The 25,757-nt window shown below is 36.9% G+C and overlaps 2 protein-coding genes across 11 annotated transcripts in view; one reads left to right on the top strand and one right to left on the bottom strand.

Annotated features, from left to right (window-relative positions):
• HECTD1 (HECT domain E3 ubiquitin protein ligase 1) overlaps nt 1-19,606 on the top strand; it is a 96,934-nt gene extending 77,328 nt beyond the window's left edge. For 5 of the 8 annotated variants that reach the window (XM_080809050.1, XM_080809049.1, XM_080809054.1 and 2 more), the window contains exons 30-43: nt 2,546-2,768; nt 3,858-3,912; nt 4,134-4,316; nt 4,911-5,118; nt 5,203-5,288; nt 5,502-5,629; nt 8,092-8,293; nt 10,172-10,309; nt 10,578-11,185; nt 12,598-12,676; nt 12,804-12,897; nt 13,764-13,914; nt 16,383-16,527; nt 16,637-19,606. In XM_080809050.1, coding sequence (XP_080665176.1) covers nt 2,546-2,768; nt 3,858-3,912; nt 4,134-4,316; nt 4,911-5,118; nt 5,203-5,288; nt 5,502-5,629; nt 8,092-8,293; nt 10,172-10,309; nt 10,578-11,185; nt 12,598-12,676; nt 12,804-12,897; nt 13,764-13,914; nt 16,383-16,527; nt 16,637-16,774 — 2,438 coding nt within the window. In that variant the 3' untranslated portion in view covers nt 16,775-19,606. The remainder of the gene's footprint in view (nt 1-2,545; nt 2,769-3,857; nt 3,913-4,133; nt 4,317-4,910; nt 5,119-5,202; nt 5,289-5,501; nt 5,630-8,091; nt 8,294-10,171; nt 10,310-10,577; nt 11,186-12,597; nt 12,677-12,803; nt 12,898-13,763; nt 13,915-16,382; nt 16,528-16,636) is intronic. The other 3 variants (XM_080809053.1, XM_080809052.1, XM_080809051.1) reach the window with 1 other exon arrangement.
• AP4S1 (adaptor related protein complex 4 subunit sigma 1) overlaps nt 16,481-25,757 on the bottom strand; it is a 55,524-nt gene continuing 46,247 nt past the window's right edge. The window contains exon 6 of one of the 3 annotated variants that reach the window (XM_080809062.1): nt 16,481-16,540. Coding sequence is in view for 1 of the 3 variants with exons in the window: in XM_080809063.1 (XP_080665189.1) it covers nt 20,746-20,874 (129 nt within the window). In the remaining 2 variants the exon portion in view is untranslated. Of the gene's footprint in view, nt 16,541-20,111; nt 20,875-24,361; nt 25,037-25,757 lie in introns of those variants that run through there. The other 2 variants (XM_080809063.1, XM_080809061.1) reach the window with 2 other exon arrangements.

The following is a 25,757-nucleotide window of genomic DNA, read 5'->3' as shown; positions in this document are numbered from 1 at the left end:
GTGGGTTGAGCCTCTGTCTTCAGCTCAGGTCATGATCCCAGGGTCCTGGGATGGAGCCTGGCATCGGGCTCTCTGCTTGGCGGTGAGCCTGCTTCCCCCTTCTTTCTGCCTGCCTCTCTGCTTACTTGTGATCTCTCTCTCTCTGTCAAATAAATAAATAAAATCTTTAAAAAAAAAAAAAAGAAGGCTTATTTAAAGGTAGATAATTTGTATTCTATATTCTGCTGGATCAGAATTGCTGTGGATTATTCCTATTTTACTTTGACTTTGGAAAACTGTGTAGTAGTTTCATTTATGGTCTTGAGTTAGCTGGTACCTTTCTCTCTTACAACTCTATTTTGGCTATAGTAGGCACACTAATGATCCCCAAAGGTATGTGAGTCCTGACCTCTGGAATCTGTGAATAGGTTACCTTAATAAACAGAAGAGACTTTGTAGATGAGATTTAATTCAGGATTTTGAGAAGGGGGAATTAATCCTGGATTATCCAGGTAGGCCCAGTGTAATCACGAGTGTCCACATAAAAGGAATATAGGAGGGGGATGCCTGAGTGGTGCAGTTGGTTGGGAGTCAGACTTTTGGTTTCGATTCAGGTCGAGATCCCAGAGTCATGAGAATGAGTCCTGCATTGGACTGTCTATTCAGTGTAGAATCTGCTTGAGACTCTGTCTCCTTCTCCCTCAGCCCCTCCTCCTCTGCACTCTTGCTCTCTTTCTCTCTAAAGTAAGTAAATAAATCTTTAAAAAAAAATGTTTAAGAGAAATTCAGGAAGGTCTGAGAGAAGATTTGACAACAGGAAGCAGAGATCAGAGTGATGAGGGGTCATGAACTGTGAAATATGGGCAGCCTCTAGATGCTTGAAAAGGCAAGCAAACAAATTCTTTCTTGGAGCTTCCAAAAGAAACAAAGCCTTGCCAATCCATTTAAGGTTTCTCAGTTCTAGAACTGGTTGTTTTAAACCACCCAGTTTATGGTGATTTGTTAAAGCAACAATAAGATGCTAATATACTGAACAAACCACCTAATTTGTGTAAGCCTGAATTTTCTTATCTCTTACCTGGAGAGAGTAATAATTTCTGTTTGACAAGGCAATTAAAAGTTTTTTTTTAAGGTAATTAAAAGTTTTAAATAAGGTAAAATATATAAAGCGCTTAAGCATGGTACCTGATGCATGCCTCAGTAAACCTCAGCTGTAGTAATCAGTATATTATCCTTAAGGAAGGCTTAAATGTTGATTAGGTGTGGAATGTATTTTTTACTTGATAGAATGATATTTGTGTTAAATAGGGAAGTAAGTGTGCTTTGTAGTATGATGTTCTATGGTGAGGTTGCATATAGGCCGAATCAAGATGTTTCAAGATCCTTTCAAAAAGAAAAACCTGGGCGCCTGGGTGGCTCAGTGGGTTAAAGCCTCTGCCTTCGGCTCAGGTCATGATCCCAGGGTCCTGGGATCGAGCCCCGCATCGGGCTCTGTGCTCAGCAGGGAGCCTGCTTCCTCCTCTCTCTCTCTCTCTCTCTCTCTCTGCCTGCCTCTCTGCCTACTTGTGATCTCTGCCTGTCAAAAAAATAAATAAAATCTTTAAAAAAAAAGAAAAAAAAACCTATACTAGGAAATATAAATAGGTACAGATTTTTTGTAGAGCTCTTTGGTAATACATTTCATATTGTTACTACTAGTAACCTATAGTAAAGAAATACTGGCTCTGGGTGCCAGTGATGACTATGCAAGTATTATTTATATTGTCAGAAAATTGGAAATGACCTTCCATTATTTCCAGTAACAAGGATATGGTTCGGTTAAGGTTTAATGGAATGTCATGCAGTGAATAAAGTTAATACTCTAGAAGATTATAATATGATATGAGGAGAAAATTACTGAGTAAGGAAAAAGAAGAGTACACCACCAAATACACTATGTACCTGTGGTGGGGAGGCGGTTACCTCACAATCTGTTCATTCAGTGTGAGCAGAAGGTTGACAGTTCAGTGACTAGAGTCTGTGCTTTCTCAGTGTGTGGTTTTTTCTGGATGTAGAATTATGAATAATTTTAGTGTTCTCATAAGAATAAAATGTTTCTGAAATATTCGTACAGTTAGCATGTGTTTTCTTAAAACAGAGATTCCAATCATATGCATAAATTCAGCTTTAGTGCTCTGTCTTTAAGTAACCTGGATATATTGTTCCCATTAAAAAAAAAAAGATTGTTGAGACGCCTGGGTGACTCAGTCGGTTGAGCATCTGCTTTCGGCTTGGATCATGATCATAGGGTCCTGGGATCGAGCCCCGCATCGGTCTCTCTGCTCAGCAGGGAGTCTGCTTCTCCTTCTTCTTCTCCTTGTGCCCTCTCTGTGTCAAAAAAATGAATAAAATCTTACAATTTAAAAAAAAAATTTGTTGAGGCCAGAATAGTCTTTAAGTAGCTGAAGTCTTTAGCTAATATCTGACAGAAGAATTTAGATTTCATGTAGCTATGTTTCCCAGTGCATTGTTTTTTATGGACTGCTTGTTATAGTGTAATTGTTTTTGATGTCTTCCATATTTTTAGGAACGCCTCATTCAGAGCTCTTGGAAGAAGTTGAATGTACTCCATCACCTCGATTAGCCCTCACTTTGAAAGTAACAGGTCTTGGAACAACTCGTGAAGTTGAATTACCACTCACTAATTTCAGATCAACCATTTTTTACTATGTACAAAAATTGCTTCAATTGTCCTGTAATGGCAATGTGAAATCAGATAAACTTAGGCGTATTTGGGAGCCAACATACACGTAAGAGATTTTAACTTAATGTTTTAAGTAGATACTTCCATGATACATGAGCCTAGAACCATTGTATTTCTATATTTTTTACTATAGAAACAGAAAATATTTGGTTCTTGTTCTCCTGGTTTACAACAACAGATAAGAGCATTTGTGACTCCTGAGGTAGAATAGTTTAAGGTTTCAACTGAAAGTAATTTTAGAAATAAACTTCATAAATAACTTTAGACATCTTATGTCTTAATTGTTGAATTCTTTGCAATTTTACATGAAGTACTAAATATTTTTTATTTGTTATTTGTTTTGGAGTTTGCAAGTTAAGCCTGCCTCTCTTTGTTCATTCATTCATTGAAGAATTAATTAATGATGACATTGCGCACACATTTAACATTTTGGTGCCTCTTTCTGTTAATCTGTAAAGTGAGCATGGTTGTGAGGAGTCAACGAATGAATACATATAAAGTGTTTTCAGTATTGTCTGAGTGCTCAGTATTACCATAATAATAACTATTTAATAGTTTAATATAATTTAATATAAATAAAATTTTAATCATCCTTATGTAAATTTTACTTTAATTTTTCTGATGTTCTCTTGACATCATTGATAATTTTATATAAAGTCTAATAAAGTAAACTAGATCCTTTAGAGATAGAACAGAAGGCTATCATAGTTATTTTTTCCCACCCTGTTCGGTTTTTATTGGAGTTTCAAATTTTATCTCCACTGCCTTATGTGAACATAAAGCCTCCTGGTCCTTGTTGTTCGTATCCCTTTTATTTTTACAATAAATGAAAGTTATAACACATGATATAGTGTATCACTTCATATCTTTAAAGGTCCTAGGTTTGATGTATGCATTCTTTGCAGTTATATTAGATTTATAAATAATAACTCTTTTTCAGGAATATGATTTCTCCTACTTTCCCCCATGTTTAACAAATTGATTTTTTTTAAATAAATTGTCCCTGCGTTTAATGTTTAAGCATTTGGCTAATGAATGACATCATTCATAATTTTTTAAAGAATTGAAGCCTTACTGGAAATAACCACAAATTAATTGATTTATGAATTAATGTGAATAATATCTTCATGTTTAGAATCATGTACAGAGAAATGAAGGATTCTGACAAAGAGAAGGAAAATGGAAAAATGGTAAGTGATACTTAAGTAGATCTTCTTGGCCACTTAGTGGCAAAAAAGGGAAAATAAAAACTAACACTGTTTTAATTGAACATTTGAGGAAAAAAAATCACTAACATGGAATTCTTTAGATGAGGTTAAATGCATGATTTTAAAGCTGCCTTATATAATGCATGTGAAATAGCATAGACTTTTAATCAGGAAAGGCCAACATTTGGTTTTTCCTATTGTAGGGTTGTTGGTCTATAGAGCATGTGGAACAGTACCTTGGCACTGATGAATTACCAAAGAATGACTTGATAACCTACCTGCAGAAGAATGCAGACGCCGCTTTCCTGCGCCACTGGAAATTAACTGGCACTAATAAAAGTATTAGGAAAAACAGAAATTGTTCTCAGCTCATAGCTGCATATAAGGTATATATTGGCATCAAAACACAACTGGGAATGGCTTTGTGCTTTGTTTGCAGCTTTTAAAGATTCTTGAGAAAAACAGGTTCATTGGGACAAGCTTAAAAAATGAGGTTGAATTAACATTGTTAATATGCCAAATATTAAAATTTCAAATATGATTTGTGGTATTGGATCTAAGTACATAGTTTTTTGGTTTTTTTTTTTTAAGATTTTATTTATTTGACAGACAGAGATCACAAGTAGGCAGAGAGGCAAGCGGGGGGGGGCGGGGGGAGGAGCAGGCTCCCTGCTGCGCAGAGAACCCGATGAGGGGCTCGATCCCAAGACCCTGAGATCATGACCTGAGCCGAAGGCAGAGGCTTTAACCCACTGAGCCACCCAGGCGCCCCTAAGTACATGGTTTTAACTGTGGCTTACGGTGGTTATAGTTTATTTGGGAACAGTTTAGAACACATTGATTTTCAACTTGGGTTATAGTGTTTTCATTTAAAAAGAAGACAGTTTGAAAGATCTCAGCATTTTCAAATACTTATAGGATGATACAGTGCTTTTCTCGAAAATGTGATTAATAGCTAGTTTTACTAATTGTTTCTATAGGATTTTTGTGAGCATGGAACAAAGTCTGGATTAAATCAGGGGGCCATTTCTACTCTTCAAAGTAGTGATATTCTTAATTTGGCAAAAGAACAACCTCAGGCCAAAGCTGGCAATGGACAGAATTCTTGTGGAGTAGAAGATGTCCTTCAACTTCTGCGTATTCTCTATATAGTTGCAAGTGACCCTTATTCAAGAATATCCCAAGAAGGTCTGTAAGAATCCATGTTTCATTTCTATGGCATTTTAAAAAGGAAGTCAGTTTATGTCTTTATTAATTTTATTAATTTTTCAGAAGGTGAGGAGCAGCCTCAGTTTACTTTTCCACCAGATGAATTCACTAGCAAAAAAATCACAACAAAGATTTTGCAGCAGATTGAGGTAATCAGATAGTTGAACTCTATTCCGCAACTTTTGGACTTTCAAAGTATTGTCTTCCTTTTCTACTTCTCACCATCTCTACTGTTAGTCTCTGATTCATTGATTTAGGCCATATGGTCCATTGCATTACTTTCTTTCATTAGTTTTAAGAACTGACTCCTTTTTGTCTTTTTAAATAATTGCCTTATAACATTGTTATTTGTTAATTTGCAGGAACCATTGGCTTTGGCAAGTGGGGCTCTACCAGACTGGTGTGAACAGTTAACCAGCAAGTGTCCTTTCCTAATACCATTTGAAACTAGACAGCTTTATTTCACATGTACAGCATTTGGTGCATCAAGGTAGAAAATGTTCACTTTTATATATTTTTAATGTTATACAAGCTCAAAATGTACAAATATACTTTACGTCAAGACTGATGGAAGGAATGTATTATTTTGTTTTCTTATGAGTTGTCAGTGTTTAAACATTTTTTTAAATTTCTGGTTGGATATATGCTCTCCTACAGTTGACTCTTGAACAATGTCAGGGTTAGGGATGCCAGCCCTCCCTGCACAGTAAAGATACTATTTATTTTAGAGAGAAAGTTCATGAGTCGGAAGAGGGGAAAAAGGGAGAGGGAGAAGCAGACTCCCCACTGAATAGGGAGCCCATTGCGGGACTTGATCCCAGGACTCTGGGATCATGATGTGAGCCAAAGGCAAACACTTAACCAACAGCCACCCAGGTGCCCTGAAAAATCATATTTAAAAAATGTGTAACTTTTGACTCCCCCAGAACTTTATGAATAGTCTGCTGACTGGAAGTCTTACTGAAACAATCAACATGTATTTTGCATGTTACTTGTATTATGTACTGTATTCTTAGAATAATGTAAGCTAGGGAAAAGAAAATGTTAAGAAAATCATGAGGAAGAAGAAAAATTTACAGTACTATATTTCTAAAAGAAAAATCCACATGTAAGTGGAACCCCGCAGTTCAAGCCTTTTTTTTTCTGTCTCCTTCCACTAGATAAAAGTTTCATGAGGGCAGGGATTTTCTGGCAGTTTTGTCACTGATCTAGCCGCAGTTCCTAAAGCAGTGTATATAGCACATTGTAGGTATTTGGTAAATACTTTTTGAATCATTGAGTACCCAGAGTACTTTCAAAGTAGATATAAAAGAATTATAATTTAAAATGGAGCTATTGACTTCCCTGATAAGTTACACTATTTATAGATCATTTGTACATGTGGAACTATAGGCCTCTTGTCATAAATGGCATTGGTTATGGTTTTTGTTTTATAGTTAAGGAAATTGATTCTCATAGTATATAGCTGATTGACCTGAGATTACAAAATCATTGTAGCACACCTAAGAGCAAATCTTTTTATCTTCTTATTCCTACTTCAAGATTCTTTCTCCTACCCTAGATAGGTTAGCTCTGCATTATTGAAAAGAAAATGTTTTTATTTTTAAAAAGATTTTACTTATTTATGTTAGAGATAAAGAGCGTGAGCAGTTGGAGGAGCAGAGCGAGAGGGACAAGCAGACTCTGGGCTGAGCCCAGAGCCCAAAGCAGGGCTTAATCCCATGACCCTGAAATCATGACCTGAGCTGCAATCAAGAGTTAGACAACTAAGCAGCTGAGCTACCCAGGCACCCCCAAAGATTTTATTTTTAAGTAATTTCTAGGGGCACCTGGGTGGCTCAGTCGTTTAAGTGCCTGCCTTCGGCTCAGGTCATGATCCTGGGGTCCTGGAATGAGCCCTGCATTGGGTCCCCTGTGCAGCAGAGAGCCTGCTTCTCCCTCTCCCTGTGTCTGCTGCTTGCTCTGCCTACTTGTGCTTTCTCTCTGTCTCTCTGTTAAATAAATAAATAAAATCTTAAAAGAAAGAAAGATTTTTTAAAAAGTAATTTTTGCATCCAGCATGGGGCTCGAATTTACAACCCAAGAGCAGGAGTAGCATGCTGTACCAACTGAGCCAGCCAGGTGTCCCCAAAAGAAAATATTTGGAAGTCAGTTGCATTTTAATGATGGCTTTCAGTTTGTATCACAGTAATAAAGATAGCTTAATGATTTTTTAGTTTCTTCAATAGTTAAGAAACACTCATTTGTATTTTTATGTATCATAGGTTTGGCTATTTTTTTAATTGAAGTATTGACATGCATATTACATTAATGGCAGGTGTATAACAGTGACTCAGCAACTCCTTACATCATGCTGTGCTCACAAGTGTAACAGCTGTTTGTCAACCATACAGTGCCATTATAATTCTATTGACTGTATTCCCTGTGCTGTTCCTTTTATCTCCAGTTTGTGTATATTTTGATGTTAGTGGGGTTGGGACCACAGACCTTTATTTTGATCTGTTAATTACTAAAGTAAAGAGGAAAAATACCTACGTATTTTCTCATTTGTTTAGGAAAATAATACAGGGGTTTATACGTTTTAAGAGAGGAAGCAATAATTTTTGCAATAAGAAAATGTACTAATTCTGTCACTTAATAAAATACTATTTTTTTTTAAGATTTTATTTATTTATTTGACAGACAGAGATCACAAGTAGGCAGAGAGGCAGGCAGAGAGAGAGGAGAAAGCAGGCTCTCCACGGAGCAGAGCCCGATGTGGGGCTCGATCTCAGGACTCTGGGATCATGACCTGAGCCGAAGGCAGAGGCTTTAACCCACTGAGCCACCCAGGCGCCCCTAAAATACTATTTTTAAAAAGAATAGTTAAATCTTTGAATTATGTTGCTGGTTTAATAGTACATTCAAACTATTACTGAATGTTAGAGCTCCAGAAATATTTTTCTATTTTAGAGCAATAGTGTGGTTACAAAACCGACGTGAAGCTACTGTGGAAAGAACAAGGACCACCAGTAGTGTAAGGCGAGATGATCCTGGAGAGTTTCGAGTGGGTCGTCTCAAGCATGAAAGAGTGAAAGTCCCACGTGGTGAATCACTGATGGAATGGGCTGAGAACGTCATGCAAATACATGCAGATCGGAAATCAGTTCTTGAGGTATCTCACTCACATCTAATTTCTTTTAGTATGCAGGAATGGCAGAAAACCAGCAAACCTGTATGTTCCATAGCATGCAAACCATGTTAGATAGAAATGAAAAATGGAAAGGGATTTCTCTGCCCTCTATGCAAGGCCTTTCCCTTTGGTAGAGCATCTTTTGTAAGAGGATGTCAACTTACCTTTTTAGAGGTCAGGATCTTGTGATTGATGAGCAGCAAAGAGTATCTTCACTCCTGAGGTGGAAAGGTGCTTGGTCTTTTTTTCTTTTTTTAAGATTTCTTTCTTTCTTTATTTGACAGAGTGAAAGAGACAGTGAGAGGGGGAACACAAAAAGGGGGAGTAGGAGTGGGAGTGGGAGAGGGAGTAGCAGGCTTCCCGTTGAGCAGGATACCGGACGTGGGGCTCCATCTCAGACCCTGGGATCATGACCTGAGCCAAAGGCAGATGCTTTACAGCTGAGCCACCCAGGCACCCTAAGTCCTTGGTTTTTTTGAAGGACATTACTCCTTTCTGAACAAAGCCTGAACTGAATAATAGTACTCACTAAGGATTCTTTTTGATAGTCTAAATTTTACCTTCATATTAAGCTCTGCTATTAGATATCTGCAGTTTTGGAGTACAGTGTTCTATACTATTGTTACACTGTGCTTGGCATTACATCATTGGTCTGTATTGAGAGATGTTAAGCAAATAGCAGTATAAAATGTAATACATTTACTGTAGAGATGTTATTGTAGGCATTGCTGATTATATCCTATATACCTGTTATTCCTTATATGAGGGACAGTGGATGAAATTTCTCTTATAAATGTGAACCAGCTGCTTAAGTTTATCTTTTTTTTTTTTTAAGATTTTATTTTATTTATTTATTTGAGAGAAAGCACAAGCCAGGAATAGAGGCAAAGGGAGAGGGAGAAGCAGACTCTGCGCTGAGCAGGGAGCCTGACAGCCCGATGACATGGGGTTTGATCCCAGGACTCTGAGATCATGCCCTAAGCCAAAGGCAGATGCTTAACTGACTGAGCCACCCCAGCACCTCTTAGTTTATCATTTGAATCAGAGATTGATCATGACAAATATGATACATGTCAAAAAAATATAAAAGGCTCTTAGGGCTTTCACTTTAAACTCTCTTCACCTTTATCTAATTCTTCCTACCAAATATATTCCTCTAACTAGGTAAACCTTAATTATTTTTTTTTAAATCATTCACCATATGTTTTTATAAGCTGCCTCAAGTCATTTGTGGAATATGTAGAGTATGGGTAAAAGCCTTTAAAGCCTAAACTCAGAAGTGGAAGAGTTTAGGTTTTATGTTAAGTAGACACACATACAAAGCTGTATGTCATCTTTTCCTCAAGCAAATGATGTAACCTTTTTATCTAAAATTTGGTTTCCTTTGGTGTAAAAAAAAGAGATAAAACCTATTTTTTAGGGTTGATGTGAGAAATAAATTAATGAACAATGTGGTAAACAGTGCTCACCATAGTGTTTAAATATGTAATGGTGTACAACAAATATACTTTTTAGAAAAACTAAATTAAAACTTCTGTGTTGTTTTTAATGTTAATATTAAATTTAATAATATTCTGCTGCTGTTACAAAAAAGATGTATTACTTGGCAATAATGGGATTTTTTTTTTAAGATTTTATTTATTTATTTGACAGAGAGAGATCACAAGTAGGCAGAGAGGCAGGCAGATAGAGAAGGGGGAGCAGGCTCCCCGCTGAGCAGAGAGCCCAATGCGGGGCTTGATCCCAGGACCCTGAGATCATGACCTGAGGCAGAGGCTTAACCCACTGAGCCACCCAGGTGTCTAAGAATGGGATCTTTTTTTTAAGCTAATTTTTCCTTAAAATTTGATTATATTTTAGGTTGAATTTTTGGGAGAAGAAGGAACTGGCTTGGGCCCTACATTAGAGTTTTATGCTCTGGTGGCAGCAGAATTCCAGAGAACTGATCTGGGAGCTTGGCTTTGTGATGATAACTTTCCAGATGATGAATCTCGTCATGTAAGATTTATTTCCCATTTTGTGATTTCTTGTGATTCTTCTTTTACTATTAAAAATAGGTTATGCTTTCAGAATTAAACCAGGTTTGCTGACTCTGTTTTTATTATTGATTACTCCTGATGCTATTAAAATGTTTTTTTCAGTCATCAAAAACTATTTAATAAAAGGTGTATATATATATAAATACTTCAACAAAATTGATAAAGATGTTCAATATTTATGCATCTTTCATCTAATTTTATTTGTATTTCTCCCTCTAAAACACTAGGTTGATCTTGGAGGTGGGTTGAAACCTCCCGGATACTATGTGCAGAGATCATGTGGACTGTTCACAGCACCATTTCCACAAGACAGTGATGAGCTTGAAAGGATCACAAAACTCTTTCACTTCCTTGGAATTTTCTTGGCCAAATGTATTCAAGACAATAGACTTGTGGACTTACCTATTTCTAAACCTTTCTTTAAACTTATGTGTATGGGTGACATTAAAAGCAATATGAGTAAGTTAATTTATGAGTCACGAGGCGATAGAGACTTGCACTGTACTGAAAGTCAGTCTGAAGCTTCTACAGAAGAAGGTCATGATTCACTCTCAGTAGGAAGCTTTGAAGAGGATTCAAAATCAGAGTTTATTCTAGATCCCCCCAAACCAAAACCCCCAGCATGGTTTAATGGAATTTTAACTTGGGAAGATTTTGAATTAGTAAATCCACACAGAGCCAGATTTTTAAAAGAAATTAAAGACCTTGCTGTCAAGAGGCGTCAGATTTTAAGCAACAAAGGTCTTTCTGAAGACGAGAAGAACACGAAATTACAGGAACTAGTGCTAAAGAATCCATCAGGTTCTGGGCCTCCACTTAGCATAGAGGATTTAGGGTGAGTTTTTTATATATGTTTGTCAGCCTAATGGATGAATCAGTTTTAAAGCTTTTGTTCCTTTGTCCCCAGTAATTTGCAATGTATGAATTAACTAGCCTGTTAAGAACAGTAATACGCTGTAGGAAATATTACTGGTATGAATCTTTGAGTAGTTCATATTAAAAAGTTATAAAGACAACACTCAGAATACCAGAACATAGTGTATTAATCATCACATCTCTGGAAGATTATCTGATTTATCAAATATGATTAATTTTTATATTTATATGAAAGTCCAAAGCCAAAGACATTTTGAGAAATCACGACTAGTTAATATAGATGGTGTACTTGGGAATGTTCAAAATAGTTTGTATGTAGGCCTTATGCCCAATGGCTTAGCTAACTCAGATGCTACACATCTATTGATAAAACTCTGTTAATTTGTATACATGTAATTATTATACCCTTAGTATGTTTTACTATGATTTTTGGGTTGGCTGAAAGTCTTGCTTTCTTCTTTCTTTCTTAATGGCTAATTTTGAGAAGTTTTGTATGATAACTTAATATATTCAAGGTTTAATTTCACCGTAGGGACAGAGCATGAATAACTTCAGTGAAGGAATAGTTTCTTCTTGAAAAAAAACAAAAAAACAAAAAACAAAAGTAAAGCTGTTGCTGTTATAATTTATTGCAAAAACCCTTACTTTGTTAATTTTGTCCCATGAGATAGAAGTGAAATATGGAAAGGTGGTGGTTTTGTGCAATCTTTGCAAAGATTTACCAGGTTTGGTAATGGTTGTCCTAATAGTTTTTGTGCACAGGGTTTTTGCATTCAAAAGGGGCCTCATGGGGTGGGTGGCTCAGTCGTTAAGTGTCTGTCTTAGGCTCAGGTCATGATCTCAGGGTCCTGGGATCGAGCCCTGCATCCCCTGCATCCCCTGCATCCCCGCTCCCTGCTCCCTGCTTCTCCCTCTTCCACTCCCCCTGCTTGTGTTCTCTTTCTTGCTGTGTCTCTCTCTGTCAAATAAATAAACAAAATCTTAAAAAAAAAAGTTTTAAAAAAGGGGGGCCTCATACTTAACATCTAAGCCGGTATACTGTTTTTGTTGGAAAGTTAGGGGGGATGAGTTTTCATGGTTTGGGCAGCAATATTTTATTTATTTTTTTAAGTTTTTTTTTTTTTTTTTTAATTTGAGAGAGAAAGCACAAGCAGAGGGAGAGGCAGAGGGAGAAGCAGACTCCCCACTGAGCAGGGACACTCTCCAACGCCCCCATGCAGGGCTCCATCCCAGGACCCCAGGGGTCATGACCTGAGCGGAAGACAGATGCTGAACTGGCTGAGCCACCCAAAGGTCCCTTTGGCAGCAGTGTTTTAAAAATTAAACACCAACAGTAGCTGAATGTTAATCCACTCCTTTTTGTCTTTCAAGTTTAAATTTCCAGTTTTGCCCTTCCTCAAGAATATATGGTTTTACAGCTGTGGATCTCAAGCCAAGTGGGGAAGATGAGGTAATAAAAATTTTGTTTTTGATATAGTGGTAAGTTCAGAACATCTTCTTAATGAGGCCAGTTGTAGTAGGCGGTGCTGAAATATTCCTAGATATTAACAACAATGTTGGCAAATCTTCCTTTGTAGATGATAACAATGGATAATGCAGAAGAATATGTGGATTTGATGTTTGACTTTTGTATGCATACGGGTATTCAGAAACAGATGGAAGCCTTTAGAGGTAATTTTTTGGGCTCTTTAGCTTAATTTTTTCTCCTTTTACTTTGAGATTTGAAATTGAGGCATTTCTCTGGTCAAGAATTGCAGATTCCTAGGTCTAGATGTGCCCTCTAGTTTTCTGTCTTCTAGATAGTTAGCCCCACAGAGTACCTGGAACAGATTGGAACATTCTCCATCTGTAGCATACCCTCAGCTTGCTCTTGTTGAGTAATGGGGGATTCCCTTTTAGCCTCCATTTCTTCATTTGTATGCATACTTCACACATTGCGTGATCAGGATGAATTAAACCAAGTTAGAACCTAAGTTCTTCAGGTGAAAATTGAAGCAAAATATATTAGACTGTTCATCACAAACTAGTTTTGAAAATCAGGATATAGCATTGGCTAGCCTTGTATGACACAGAGTGGGTTAAGAAATTAATAGAATTTGGCTACTGAATTCTATTGAATAGTGTAATAATTGAATAGTGACTGAATATCTCTGTTCACATTTACAGTATTAAGCTTATTTTCTGTACTTAAAAGCTTAGCTTGATTTCAAGCTGTTTTATTTATATTTGTTTTTTCAAGCATTTATTAATTAAATTAATATTTAATTAATTTAATATTAATTAAATACTATTAATTTAAAATTGAATATTTAAAATTAAATATTATTAAATATTAGTATTTATTATAATATATTATATATTATATAATATAATTATTAAATATTATTAATTTAATGTTAATTAAATGTTATTAATATTTTATTCATATTATATCCATTTAGTTCATATTAGCTATTTTGATTGGAAATTTGGTTTTTTGACATTGTAACTTAGAAATTGAGTTGTGTATTTTCTTTTTTTTGCTGTGTATGATGTAGATGGGTTTAACAAAGTTTTTCCAATGGAGAAATTAAGTTCCTTCAGCCATGAAGAAGTCCAGATGATTCTTTGTGGAAACCAGTCACCATCCTGGGCAGCAGAGGATATTATTAATTATACTGAACCTAAGTTAGGTTATACGCGTGACAGGTATGTACTGGTTATTTTGTAAGGTCAACAAAATAGTTTATGTCCCAAAATCAAATGGCAGATTTTCCAAAGAACTGTGACTTAGTGAAGTGAGAAAGCAGTTTTCATATCCATTGATAAGGCTGAGTTTACATGAAAAGACAACTGAGTCTTTGTTAATGTTAAGATTCTATTTTAATTGTTCACTATTTAAAAAATTGGGTAAATTGTAAACCGTTAGGCTTCATTTTTTTTTTTTTTTAAGATTTTATTTATTTGAGAGAGAGAGAGAGCACTAGCGGTAGGGGGAGAGGCAGAGGAAGAAGCAGACTCCCTACTGAGCAGGGAGCCTGACATGAGGCAAAATCCCAGGATCCCAGGATCATGACATGAGCCGAAGGCAGGCACTTAACTGAGCCACCCAGGTGCCCCATTATAAATTAACCTTTATTTTTTAAAAATTTCAAATAGAATAGAAAATTTCAAATAGGATAGTTGAATAGTTGAAAGAATTCCCATATATTCCCTTACCCAGATTCAACTGTACTTAACATTTCTTTTATATTATCTTTTTATACACACACACCCTACATGATATATATGTGTGTGTGTGCTGTTTTTTTCTGAACCATTGCATATATCATGTGCCTTTACTCTATAATACTAGAGTGCGCATTTTCTGAAAATACAGATATTCTTCATGTATCCACTTTCACTAGCATTAGCTAATCCATAGTCCATATTGCAGTTTCACTGATTACACCAGTAATGTCCTTCATAGAACTCTCCTCACCACTACTGCCCTGATAATGGATATTAACATTTGGTTGTGATGGGGTCATTTTGTGATAGGTTTTTAATCTGAAACAGTTCTTTTGCTGTTTTTTTTCTTTCATACTACTGATATTTTTATGACTACAGGCCCTATATTACTTCTCTTTCCTTTTTTTTTTAAGATTTTTATTCATTTATTTGACAGACACAGCTAGAGAAGGAACACAGCAGAGGGAGTGGGAGAGGGAGAAGCAGGGAGCCCAATGCAGGGCCCAATCCCAGGACTCTAGGATCATGACCTGAGCAGAAGGCAGACGCTTAACGACTGAGCCACCCAGGCGCCCCCACCTTTCTTTTTGAAAGTTTCTAAATTAATATAACAGAGAATACAGTTGACCTCCACAGCTGAAAATCCATATATGTTTGACACCCCCAAAACTTTATTACAAGTAGCCTACTCTTGACCAGCTTTACTGATAATATAGCCAGTACATATTTTATATGTATTATATACTGTATCCTTACAATAAGTAAATAAGTAAGCTGGAGAAAAGAAAATGTTAAGAAACTCATGAAGGGGGGACGCCTGGGTGGCTCAGTCAGTTAAGCGTCTGCCTGGGGTTCAGGTCATGATCCTGGGGATCTGGGATTAAGCCCCGCATCGGGCTCCTTGATCAATGGGGAGTCTGCATCCCCTCTCCCTCTGCTTGTGCTCTCTCTCCCTTTCTCTCTTGCTCACTCTCAGATAAATACATAAATCTTAAAAAAAAAAATACTAAAAAGAATCATGAGGAAGTACACTTGTGGTAAAATAGCATAATGTGTAAACTTGTTGAATCACTATGTGTACACTTGAAATTAATGTAACATTGTCAACGATACACAAATAACAAAAAAGAAAATCATGAATTAGAGAAAATATATTTGCAGTACTCTATTATATAATTTTTTCCAATAAATACAATAGAGTGGATCTGTGCAGTTCAAATCCCTTGTTGTTCAGGGGTCAACTGTATTATAAATTACTTTAACCTTAACATTTATATGGCATTTTTTTCTTAAGTCAACTTTTTATTGAATTGTAATAGAGAAGTGCACAAATTGCATGTACAGCCTGCAGAATTTTCACCAAAGGAAAATACCTGTGTATTGGTACCCGGAACAGGAAACAACTCAAGAATTCCCTTGTCCATTATATTCTTTTTTAATATTAAATCACTATTTCCATTGATCAATTTTTCTTGCATTTAAACTTTAAAAAATGAAATCATACAATATATATTTTTTAAGGTCTGGCTTCTTTAACATTATGATTATGAAATTCATCCCTGTTGTGGCATGTAGAAATAGTTTATTTCACTATTAACAAAGATGGATTATTTCAGATCCCCTTTGGTAGTTCAACATTTGGGTGAATTATGCAGGTGCATTTTTAAGTTTTTTGATTTGCTAGCCTTGTTGCATATTTGATCCCTGTACTCCATCAGTATTTTAGTTCTTAACCATTTCTGAGTACAAGACAATCTTTGCATTTAAAGTATTTAAAGTAGCTTATATCCACTCATTTCATGCTTACACAAGAGTCTCTACATAGTACTGTTCTTCTCACATGTTGATAATTGTTTTTTGGCTTATTGCTTGCTTACAAAGTGGTGGTAGTGTTTTTCATTTAAATCCGCTGTCAGAGCAGTAGAACTCTGTTTTTCTCCCTTTAGCCCTGGTTTCCTGAGGTTCGTGAGGGTTTTGTGTGGCATGTCTTCAGACGAAAGGAAAGCATTCCTGCAGTTTACCACCGGTTGCTCAACTCTTCCCCCAGGTGGACTGGCCAATCTGCATCCCAGGCTCACAGTTGTACGCAAGGTACAGACCTTAGCTAGTGGGGAATCCAAATGTAATTTAGTTACTTCGGGATTGAAAGAAATAAATACTTAAAGTCATGGCCTTCTGCTTTTCACTTTTCTCTTTGTAGGTTGATGCTACTGATGCAAGCTACCCATCAGTGAACACCTGTGTGCATTATCTCAAGTTGCCTGAATATTCTTCCGAAGAGATCATGAGAGAGCGCCTGCTAGCTGCTACCATGGAGAAAGGCTTTCATCTCAACTGAGCTTCGAAGTGGGAGACATCAGAGACTTTTAAAATACTAGTGAAGCCTCTTGTGTTTGTGTGCAGAGAAGTATATGATCCTCTACGCTAATGACACTTGCCTTTATTTCAACCATTAAGGCTTTAAGAACATGTGGAATAAGTTGGTTAGCTGCTAATGACAAAACAAATCCTTTAACTACCCAGCCAGCAAGTATATAGCACAGAACACTGTGTGTTGCTACAAGGGCTTAGTGACTGGAAAAAGTTGGTCCCTACTTGACTGTTCCAAAGAGCAGCTTCTCAGATCCTCAGTGTTCACTGGTAAATTTCTAACAGTGTATTTGTGTAAAGTTTGTTGTTTCATACTTCATACACTACATACAGTTGCCGTCACTGATCCCTGTTTTGCTGGCTTTTAAGCTACTCGGTCAAAAATCCTGCTTCCTTAAAACATAGAGAGTTAATGAGCATCTCAAGCTTTTTCTTTTCCTTTTTAATGATGCCTGCACTATCAGAGTATTCTAGTGTTCTCTCTTTTGTTTGGCATATAATCATGCACAGCCTTTTTATTTCTTTGAGGTGGGAGTATATTTTTATTTCCTAAATGCCATACTATAAAGATCAAATTCTTAAGTGTGTTTGTGCAGCTCAAAAGTAAAGATATATTAAGGGGAAAAAAGAAAAAACACTGGTCTAGATGCAAGGCACACTTAAAAGCAAGTTTTACTTTTGGTTGTATTTTCTTTGTATATTAAAAACATTTATTTAACTTGTTGCAGTTTGAAGTAAAAAATTTCCAAAATGTATGCTCAACAATAATCATTAAAATGTTTGCAGCGTACAAAACTGTGTCATGTGACTATTTCACTGCAACGAGCAGACCTAAGAGCTTAACCAGATATTTTTTATTTTGAGTCACTGAGATTTAGTTTTTTGAAATTCCCACATTTAGAAATGTATTTTTCTATAGTAAATACACTTAACTGAAACTGGAAAGCTAGAAGAAATATATGTTCACATGCTTGTGATCCAGCTTTTGTGTGCTGTCTTAAAGTATTCTTCAGCTAAGAATGGCCCAGTTATTTGTGTTACTTTTTGAACACCAGGTCTGCTACTTACATTGTATCTGCAAGGATGTGTAAGTCTAAGATCCAAGAATGATTTCTCAATGTTCTGTCAGTGTTAGAAGAGACCACCAGGGATACTGCCATTTCCTGGTTTTGAAGTAGGGCTTCTTCTATTTCCATTTCCCAAATTCCCTTGATGTATCACATCTGTGCCCTTAGGTGAAAGAAATGTCACTAGGCCGGATTTAGCCAAATGGCTTTTTTAGGAGTGAAAAGCATTTTTTGGAATTGCCCATTATTTACCTGTTTAAAAGGTACATTCCCTTTCTACATTAGAAGAGATATCTCCCACTACAGTCAGTCGTTTGAGTACTGTTTTTATTCTCTGCATGAGAATGTTGTACTATGTTATCAGTGGCAGCGTTTAAATAATTCATCTTGTTGTTAGTTTCACAGTTCTCTGTGAGAATGAAAGTTAAAATAAAACATAATAGCAATATTTAAATGTATGACCTATGCTTTAATCTAAAAAATAGTGGTGGTGATTGTCTTAATGAAGTCATGGATGCATGACTAAAACGTCATACTAGTGTTAGAGTTAAAATCCAATTTATGTGCTTAGTATTGCCATTTATCTAAATCTGTAAAATGTCTGTCAATAACCCATCTTTTATCAAGACTAATCTAGCACAGGGCTCAGCAAACGATGGCCTGCTGCTTGCTTTGTATTGCCCAAGTGCTAAGTATGGTTTTAACATTTTTAAGTGGTTAAAAAAAGCCAAAGAAGAATAATATTTTATGATGTGGAAATTTTATGAAATTCAAACTTCAGTGTCCATAAATAAATAAAGTTTTGTTAGAACACAGCCATGCTCATTCCTTTACGTATTTATCTGTGGCTGTTTTTACACTACAGTGGCAGAACTGAGTATTTACAGCAGAGACCTTATGGCCCATGAAGCCTAAAGTATTTACTGTCTGGCCCTTTACAGAAGAGGTTTGCTGAATCCTGGTCTAGCACATCGCTGTAGCAGGTAAAATTGATGAGTCTTATACATTCAGTAAATGAAATGTCAGGAGTCTTCAAGATAAAGCTGACCAATGTGAGGCATAAATTTCTTGAGTGTGAAAATCACTTAAAGCTGTTCATCACGGTTCAGCAGTAAACATGAAGGGAAATGATGACACAGCCTAGAAGAACAGATAGTCCTATTACAGTTCACTTTGCATGTGTCAAGTATTAGGTAACATCTGCTAGGGTCTCCACATATATTAGGTTCTTCAGCTTTCTTTACTTTGGTATCTACCTAGTATTTTTTTAAATTGTTATTCTCTAAAGGTACGAAAATCTGTGCCAAGATGTTATCCAAGTGCTATTTTGGTGTGACCTAAAAATTAATTTTGTTCACTCCCTAGTTACTTCTGGTGTACCAGTTTCAGCAGTTACCTGAATGTGCTGCTGATTCAGTGCCTACCAACTAGGACAGTGTTGCCCAACTAATATGTCTTAGAAAGACCTCCAGAGCACTTTGATCTAGACTGGGCTTTCCCCACACCGTGGCTACTTAAGGCAAAGGGAGGTCTATACACGTGTACCATTTGCTGTTCTGGCGGTCAGAAGCCTGCCTTCTGCCTTTCTGAATGAGTCCAAAACAACTTAGGTTTGCTTTTAGAATCCATTATTGACTGGTTGCCTAGCTCTTTATAGATGCAAACTTTAAATATGTAAATAGATTTTTAGAAATAAAGATTTAAAAGAAATCCTTCCCTCACCCCCCACATATAAAAGAAAGAAAAAAAGCAAACAGTACTGAAAGAATCATTAATACCTGGAATGTCCATTTATGTCTTCTTTTGGAGGATAGAGTGTTGTAGATGAAGACTCTTAGAATTCCATAGGATGGTACAATATCTTAATGTACCAAGACTGTAGTTCTATTTCCTCCATTATATCTGCCTTCCTTCCCAATATGCACATAAAACATGCTTTTACCAAAGACAATTCTGTATGTTTTACTGTTGACTAAAGTAGCAAAAGCATCTAGGAACGTTTGGAAAGGTCAGGCCATTGCTTTCTATAGTGACTTAGTTTTCTTTGCTTCAGGACATTCTAAGAGAAGGGGTCGAAGGAATGTGTTAGGGAGGCAGGGGAGAAGGGTTCATATCATGCCAACCTCAAAAGACATATTCTCTTGCATTCTATTTTTAGACTTTGAACTAAAGTAAATTTCACTTACAAATAAGTTTACTAATAAGACAAACCATTTACAATACGGCCTAAAGGATGGTTGTAAGACCGCTCTTTTAATGTGTACCCATTCATTTTTGGTAGTAACATTATAAGTGAATTAATTACATGATGACATTGTAATTGCCAAGTGCAAATAATATGGTTATCAGGCTTTTTAGAAACTGGCAAATAAAATTTAATTCTCAATTTTTATTAGTTATACAATTTTGTAAAGTTTTGACTTAAAACATTTTAAGGAAAAAAAGCATTCAGAAAACATTCAAAGTACTATGTGTGCTTAAAATTTTATTGGCTGATAGTTGTCACATGTTCTTCCCATGCTGCTAATCCTGAATTAAATGTGCATAGGGAAGCAGAGAACAAAAAAGTTACCCTCAGAACTCAAAAAAATTTGAACAGGTGGGAAAAAAATGCTTCTGGTTAAAAAATAAAACCTTATGGTTAAAAAATAAAAAAAATAAAAATAGTTCAGAGAAAATTTTTCTTTGTAGACCATATTTTAAAATACACCTTTGTTTTCCATTTAGGAACTGTGGAAAACACCTATTTAAAATGTCTTTGGAAGGACACCCCCTTTTGCAGTGTGCAGTCTTCCACATTTTTGGGGCTACAGATGTTGAGAGATATTCCCACTTCTACAGGTTGATGTTGTCTGGCAGAGCCTTCTGTCATTCAGCTTTCTGACATTTTATCAAGAATGAGTAGAGGGGCAAGAATTCTTGCTCGATTTGTTTCCACAATGCAGCCATTTAACACCATCTCATCCAAAATGATGTGCACTTTATCCAAATTAAACATTATCTAAGTTCATATTAAGGAAATTAGTTTGCGTTAGCAAAAATGTTAACATGTAACAGTAAGTAATAACTTATGACTTAGCCTATCATTTTCCCCATGTAAATTTGTCTAAGCATGAAGTGTATTTGGTGTTTTTTTTTTAGACAGAACTTCTGAAATTAGATTTAAGATTGGTGTCCATGTTAGAAATTATTACCTTCACATACACATACACACCTAGCTTCACCTTGGTTAAGTTAACTGGCCAGTAGGTACAGAAATAGAATAGCTACTACACCTTTTAGCCAGAGGGAGTAACTCTAAGAACTAGAGAACAAAGCAAGTAACATTGGCAAGGGTGTGACCTGACAAGAACAGTGTTGTCGTCCCAGACACTAATAACATCAACAGTAATAGCCATGATGTTCCAGGCATTGTGTTGAGTGTTTTACATAATTTGTCAGTCTTCTCTACAACCCTATGATATAAATGTTACATATTGTCCTAATTTTACATGGGAGCACATAGGCGCAAAGGCATTGTCCAAAGTCCCATGACTGATAATTGCCAGAGCTGGAATTTAAGCCCACAGCTTTGCCTCAATGGTTCTACTTCCAGACTTCTCAGGAGGGGCCTGGGGCTACTGAGTATACCCCTCCCTTAGCCCTCAAACATCCACCCCAAACCAAATGACTTCACAAACCTCACGTCTTAAACTGTCTTTTCTCTCAGACTAAAGAAAAAAATCATCAAGAGTAGATATGAATGAAGAAAGCAAGGCAATGCTGACTAATTCCCAAGTAGATAAAAATTCTGAAATTCATGAGAGTTATCTTGTATGAATGAACAGTTCTAAAAATACTCGTTTGAGAATTATAAAGCCAATCAGGGTACTGATGTTCGTAGTGGAAAGTCAGTATAGGGCATGGAGGAAGATGAAAATGTTGTTAGCCTATGAGGTCTAGCTAACTGTAAAGAGCCAAATTCCTCCTCCCTCCCCCCACCCCAGGAGCCCCTTCAGAGAACTTTTCTTTTGTGAAAGGAGAAAGGGAACTAGAATGAAATGATAACAATATTGAGTAATTCTGAATTCTACCCTTTAATAACTTATTTCCATTTCTATTTAAAGAACATGATCCTGGTCTGTTCAAAAACAACAACAGCTGATTGAAACAGATTGTTTCAAATACACAAAGTTCAACAAATGAGTGACTTAAATGCACTAGGGAAGTTCATAATTAAATAGTGAATCTTTGTAAAGTGAATCATTACCACCTTATTTTTTTTTTCAATAATTTCAGACGTTCAAGTCTGAATTGGGTTTGTTTAGTGAAATATGAGGTGTAGAAAATGAGACAACCCTGTCAATGACTTTTAGGTTTCTATTAGGCTCTGCATTAATATCTCATTAAGCTCTGTGCAAATAGTCCTCTAGCAGAATAAACTTTTTCAGGAGCCCATGGGAACTGTCCTTAAATGACCCAGAAAAGAAAAAAAAAAAGCTTTACTCTGATATACCTATTAATAATGTTTTCCAATTATATAGATGATTGCTTTGTCCATGACCAGATGGGACTAGAATATTAGGCTCAATCAGACCCAGAAGCCAGAACTCAGAAGCCAAACAAAGTACAAATGTCAGCTTGGTACAAAGAAGAGGAGTTGGGGAGCATAGGTGGCTACGTGAAACTGGCCTGCAGAATCCCCCTGTCATATTCACTAAGGCAGAATCCCCTGTCGTATTCACTAAGGGCAATGAAAGCCTTGGTGTGTTGAAAATGCCAACTCATCTAAGATGATTTTCTTGGAGAGAGAAGGAGATCTAATTTTAATCTATTTGAACTGGTTCAGGGATTAAGCTACTCTGAAGGCTATGGCAAATACATGATCTAAAATTCGGGTGTCCCCTTGAGCAAGAGACCAATTGTTTTGAAATTCAGATTAGAATGTGCTGCTGAATCATATCAACCACTGACATCCTCACACTGTAAGGACAAGGTCTTTCAGCAAGTCTGAATTTCCCAACATCCTAGAAACATGAGTTGCTCAGTGAGGTCATTCTTGACTGTGGGCATGTGACTGCTTGTCTGAGTAGCTGATTCAAACCCTTAATAACCATGTAGCTTTCTGGCATTATAATGGGAAACCACAGACCAAAGCCAATGTGAGGCAAACTCCTGAAAGCTGGTTTTCCCCCCCTGGAATCATGTGACTCCTTTATTTTTTTTTTTTTTTTAAAGATTTTATTTATTTATTTGAGAGAGAGAGAGAGAGAATGAGCATGAGAGGAGAGAGGTCAGTGGGAGAAGCAGACTCCCTGCCGAGCAGGGAGCCCGATGTGGGACTCGATCCTGGGACTCCAGGATCATGACCTGAGCCGAAGGCAGTCGCTTAACCAACTGAGCCACCCAGGTGCCCATGTGACTCCTTTAAAATAAGAATCCAGCTGTTGTTTACATCTTGATTTGGTTTATAAACAACTTATACAATAGTAATGGCATTTGGGTTACATGTCAGGGACCAAAAAGATGCCCAGGCAAAGCCCCATGGCAATAAACAGGCAAACATGCTTCAACCCTGACATCTGGAATAGAATGAAGCAAGAAAGTTCCAGGCTATTGGTCTGTTAATATGGTAATCTGAGAATGACCATTTCAATAACCTCTGGGTTATACTGAACTTGACTGACTTAAAGATCCTTAAGGCAACTTGGGCACCCTAAAGTTGCAATTGATATGAACTACAGACAGCCTTCCAAAAAGCAGAATCAGAAAACCCCATTTTTTCCCAATCCCGAAACCCAAGAGCCTTTCTGAATTGCTACGTAATGTGGATTGAACCTGAACATCTTAGGACCCCAGTAATATTAGTGCCACTTGAAACCAATCTTTTAATTAAAGAGCTTGAAATGTTTCTGGTTCCTATATTGGCATTTTGGTCTCTGGATCATAAGTCACTTTTTCAATGTGGTATTGTAATACCATTGTGGTGGTCTACTTATCCTTTAATAAGAGAAAATTGAGCAGCATACATTCGAATGGGATGTGAAAAGCAACTGGCAGGCAGAGCCCAGCCTAGAAACTAAAATCTCTAACTCAAGATTTTGGTCTCAGGTCCCTCGTCTTCTTTTTTTCTTTTTCTTTTTTTAAGATCCTACCTAAGCAAAGTTCTTGATAAACAAAGTGGGGTGGGGAAAAACTTGCTCTTGTATTTATACTTTAATTAATATAATTTGCCATGAAATTAGATAAACTGTGTTTGTCTACTTTGTGTTCACATTTCCCACAGAAAATTGAATACTCCTATATAGAAGACTGTCCTCATGAAGATTGTGCACAGTCCTCGGAATACTCTCCTTGTAAGATAGTCTGCTGTCCACTTTTAGGCTTGGTATTGTCCCTTCTTAATGAGGTCACTGAAAAGGAGTTTATTATTTTTTTTTTAATGGGTTTTTCCTTAAAGGTCCATTCATATTCTGAGAGCAATAAGACAGCCAGGTGTAATTTTTTTTAAGTTTTTAATGTAAACTAAATCTATATTTATGAAAGCATTATAAAATATAATGAAGTGAAATAATTATGAAAGCATTGGGTCAGGTGAGCCTATCACTTTCTCTGTTGTTTCTCCTAAACTCTGTTGCTCCTCCTGACTTGGCTGTCACCATTCCTGAGTAAAACAAACAGAACCTGGAAGCATGGAGTGAAAGGAGCAGGGGTAAGGCAGAGGGACCTGGTAGGGAGGGGTAGGAGCGGATGCATATGGCACCTACAGGACATAGTTCAAGGAAATACCGAGACAGCAAAGGCCAGTGAGAATCAGAAAAGCCCAGAAGGCAGAACTGTTCAACCTAGAACTTTAACATCCCTTTCCCAGGTAAATGGCTGACTCCCTCAGGGACTGTTCATAATTTTGAGACTCTTCACTCTTGACAGCACTGAGTGAAGTTATGCTGGGATGGTTTTGGCCCCCTTGCTTGTCAGTACCTGCCCTTCCCAAAGACTGGACAAGCTACATGGGCTAGCTCTCACCCTTTGCAGCCCTGCTTTCAGAAAAAGGTGTTCAGAAATTACTACATGCAGGGGTGCCTGGGTGGCTTAGTTGGTTGGGTGTCCGACTCTTGATCTCAGCTCAGGTCTTGATCTCAGGGTCATGAGTTCAAGCCCTGCATCCATGATGGGAGTGGAGCCTATTTGAAAAAAAGAAATTAAACGATATGTGAACTCCACTTTTGTAGAGTATGCTCTTATTAAGACATTCAGATACTCTCTTTCATCATATCTGACGCCTCCTTTTCTAATGTTTCTTCAAAACTTCTTTCTTACTTTAGGAATAATTTTGACAACACCAAGAGAGCACAGGGACAGGCACTTTACAAATGTTTTGTTAGGAACTAAATTGTCACAATCTACTCCAGATAACACATTTTTTAAAAATGTGTCAAATTTAATCTTCTTATTATTTGAAGATTTTATTTACTTCTCTGACAGAGAGCAGAAACAAGGGGAGCAGCAGGCAGAGAGAGAAGCAGGCTGCCTGCTGAGCAGGGATTCCAATGTGGGGCTCGATCCCAGGACCCCGGGATCATGACCTGAGCCAAAGGCAGACACTTAACCTCTGAGCCACCCAGGTACCCCTATATCTAATTTTATAGCCCTGGAAACCCAGAGACTGGTACCAGTTCTGCCCCAAAGTACCTCTATCACTTAGGACACGTCATAGAACCCCTCTGGGCTTCAGCCTTTTCATCTAAAAAATGAGGTTTTTAACCTGATGATGGTAGAGTTTTCTTCTAGCTCCAAAGTACTCAAATCCTAAGTAATCGTCAGGGAGAGGGGAGCTAGTTTACTTCTACCTGACATTATCAAGTCATTGCTGAGGTAATCACATACTCCATCATACCTCATAAG

The sequence above is a fragment of the Martes martes genome (assembly GCF_963455335.1).
Source record: "Martes martes genome assembly, chromosome: 7".
Lineage (NCBI taxonomy): Eukaryota > Metazoa > Chordata > Mammalia > Carnivora > Mustelidae > Martes > Martes martes.
This window is presented reverse-complemented; position numbering and strand designations above follow the sequence as displayed.